The sequence below is a fragment of the Chondrus crispus genome, genomic scaffold (assembly GCF_000350225.1).
Source record: "Chondrus crispus Stackhouse genomic scaffold, scaffold_279, whole genome shotgun sequence".
NCBI classification, from domain to species: Eukaryota; Rhodophyta; class Florideophyceae; order Gigartinales; family Gigartinaceae; genus Chondrus; species Chondrus crispus.
This window is the reverse complement of record NW_005179157.1, coordinates 58,835-62,420: the sequence shown is the minus strand read 5'-3', so window position 1 is coordinate 62,420 and position 3,586 is coordinate 58,835. Positions and strand designations below refer to the sequence as shown.

The window sequence follows — 3,586 nt, the reverse complement described above, 5'->3', positions numbered from 1 at the left end:
AGATCTCTTCACGAGAGTCGCAGAGGCGGAGCAGTTCTCGAGACGCCCGACTATGCATTCGTGTCACAAAAGTGAGGTGTTTTTAATGAAAGCAACATTTTCACAGCCGTCACAATATCAACACATGCTCAAAACTTTAAAATCACCAGAGGGAAAAATACATTTCACACCCTAGGCGCGACCTACAAGATCGACGTGCCAATACCATCGCACATATATTGGACTCCAATATATGTGTGATGGTATTCCCTACGTAGAATGCCATGTCTCCAATTATTGGAGACATGGCATTCAACGTAGGGGTATTGTAGTTCAAGATCGAAATTTCTGCATATTGTACTGTACTCGAATCTCTAGCTAGTGGCTCTCTAGACGACAAGCGATTTTCCTCATAGGGGATCTGGTTTGGCCTCATATGAGGCCAGCTCTTTTGCACAAACATATGCATTAAATCCCAAAATTTAAAACGTCAATATGGCCGTTTCTTTATTTTGCTTGCCTTGCCCTCGGCGACAACCTTTTCCACAACATCGGGGTAGCAGTCTTGAATGGATTGAAAGGCTAAGAACCGAAAGTCGATTAAATACCCAGCTGACCTTTTAAGACGGCGTTGTGATTGCGACGATATTTATACAAAACGTTTCAAGGTGCTTTGCCAGGCGTTTCTGAAAGCGACTGGAAAGGACATGCAGTTCTCTCAAAAATCCATCCTTCCCCAACGTAGAAGTCAAGTGCGGTGGCGAGGGTATCTTTCTCCTTGTTTTTGAGAAAGCACAGGTCCACAAAAAAAAGTTCAGTAGTAACCTCGTATGAGGTCACTTGTCATCTAGTGTCTATTGGGCCGTTGTCCTCATATGAGGACCCTAGACACTAGCAATGTGCACATTGACTGCAGAAAACACCCCAGTGCCCTTCACTCATATTTTCTGCACTCCCCTACTGTTGCAATCGGGCCATGCGGAAGCCGGTCGGTGGTGACAAATCTCGTTAGACCAGTATCGAAAAGCTGTTGTACACTAATGTAGAGACAAGTGGCGAGTTCGGCACGTTGATTGTCCTTCCTCCCGTGTACAGTTTGGGATTGCAAGGATCACGAGCAAAAGGCTCAGAGAGGCCCTTTTGCAGCGCTAATATCACGAAATAACCATGCATACATATATTCAGTATGTATATATATCTATATGTACAAAAATTTCTTCATTCGTCACAAAGGCAATGTGCAGTTTCAACCAAGCCTCGCTGCCCTAATCATTCGCACAAGTTCAAGAACGAGATGCAAGCCTGACATGAGATACCATACGCACGCGGGTTCCCTAACCAGGTAGTGAGGAGTATTTCTTGGCATTGTCTTGGGCCCTTACTTACCCTAGAAGGATACGCAGTACCCTTAGGTAGCGACTTGGTTTTCTCGAATCAGCTCACACGACGTGGTTGCTTCTTGTAGCACTATCCTGCGGAACGCAAGTTCTCTTCAAGACAATGCGCTTTCAAGCAGGGCAATTCTCTTCATACCTACACGTTCTTGCCTGAATCTTTCGCGGCTTTTCAAGTCACGTGATAATGAGAACGGTGACGCAAATTCTGCCCGTTACCCCCGCAGGACATGATCGTGTGAACCGCTAAACACACAGTATTCAAGAACTTGACTGAGGGCTATGAAGCTCGAAGAATACTTCAGGGATGATTCACAGGTTTTAATGCTGCACCATGGATGGCATCAAACTCGTCCTCGTGTCAAGGGCGAAGACAAGACCATTCGTCATCGCTGTGCATAGTTCTAGTTCGAAGCTTGATCCTCCTCTTGGACCTCGTCCTGTCGTATCAAGATCCCGTCACACGATCCACTACTGGATGCGACGGATGGTAACCCTTGAGAATAGTCGTTTTGTGACTGACCTCCGGAGTACGTGCCTGACATATCTAGAATCGTACTTCCGACATCATTGCCTTGCGTCTGTGCTTCTGTATGAGAATTTGTTCGTGGTGTGCGATTGTTGGGTCCGAAACGCCCCAACATTCCTCTAGAAACACCAGCTAAGTCCGACGCTGAATCCTGTTCGATGCCTGATACCCCACGAGCCAATCTCGAGATAAGCGATAGCGATGAGGGCGCATCGCCTCGCTGATGATTCTGGAAAGAGCTGCCAGCGATTTCATCTCCTTTTTCGTCAAACCGTTTTGGAACAGATCGCGGGCCCGTGGTTGGGACCCCAACGGATAATTTCAGGGTGTTTGGGGATTCCGAAGGAGAACCTAAAACAATGTTGGAGGGCAACACAGGAACAAGCTTTCTCTCTCTGCGCAAAATCCGTGTTACTGGCCAATGTAAACCCCACGTCCCAGCATTCGGCCGCGGGAGGGTGTGCCCTGAAAGCCACTCCACCCATGGTGGTTCTGGATTAGGCCTGACCCCTTCTATGTTAGAAGCAGAGATCGCGCCTTCCTCCCGATCTACTGGTCGTCTCGTATTGAGGTACGTGGTAGGAGCCGTAAGAACCCTCCGCCGCACAGTCGTCGCACCTGCCATCCCATCTGTGTCTGGGTTTGTGCGCTCCCCTTGGCTCGTTTGCCAGGCCCCTGCCAGATGTAATCGTTCGTTGCTGTTGTTGGTCAAGTCGACGTATAATGCGGACTTCTTGCTCGGAAATGTGGCAACAGCATACCACAGCAACAACACAGCATCGGCGATTTCTAACGAGCCCCAAAAGGCATCAGGGCGCTTGAAGCCATAATCCCAAACCCCAACGCTGACTATTTTGAAGAGATAGGCGGGGAACACAATACATATGTTGAGACAGTAAAACCACTTCATGCGCGGAATGGGTGTCGTTTTAACGTAGATATGGGCCTGTTCAATGAGTGTACCATAGCGCCGCATGAAATGGTAGTTGCGGTATGACGTTAAGACCATAACCATGCCAATAATGCCTGCGGCAAGAACATACGTGACAATGCCTTACAAAGCCACGTCAGTGAGATAAGAAGGACGAGTCAAATGATCAGCGAGATAAGATGCAAAGCAAGGCCAAGAATGGAACCCAGAATGGATGCAAACGTCAGCATCGAGGCACAGCGAAGTACGAGTTGTGCCTAGACAACATTAATGAAATAACTTACTGACATATCGGAACGGGGACATTAGCTTGACAGTGATGATGATGAGAATCTGAAAGGTGGTGCCGACGTAGACGGAAAATATGGGAGAACGAGCATCAACAAACCAATCTTCGGGAAGGACATAGTAGCCGCTGGACATTGCGGCAGCGACGCAAATAAAAGCAATGTCTGCGATAGAAACGACGGACAGACGGGAGTAGAGGTACCATTGACCTCTTTTGCCAGTACTTGCAACGGATGAAAAATAAGCGTAAGTGAGGCCAGCGTGTAGGGCTTTGAATAAGGCAGCAGCGTTAAGGACGAGGATGCCTAAGAGGGGTATCTTCAAGCCACGCAGACGTGCTATGAAAGGATAAGAGAGGAAAAGAAGAGCTTCAAAAGCGTAGAGACACAACGCGGCTAGGGCGAGATGTGGGAATTGGACTTCTTCCCAACCGAGATTTGGGTGTTTCAAGTCGGGATTGAGCCA

The 3,586-nt window shown here is 48.0% G+C and overlaps 1 protein-coding gene across 1 annotated transcript; it reads right to left on the bottom strand.

Moving 5' to 3' along the window:
• Positions 1-1,248: 1,248 nt before the first annotated feature.
• Positions 1,249-3,256, bottom strand: CHC_T00005268001 (hypothetical protein). The gene is made up of 3 exons (XM_005716586.1): positions 3,118-3,256; positions 1,808-2,955; positions 1,249-1,407 (listed from the first exon to the last, which is right to left on the bottom strand). Exons 1-3 carry the CDS (start codon positions 3,254-3,256, stop codon positions 1,249-1,251), a joined length of 1,446 nt encoding a protein of 481 aa, XP_005716643.1.
• Between the last annotated feature and the right edge of the window lie 330 nt (positions 3,257-3,586).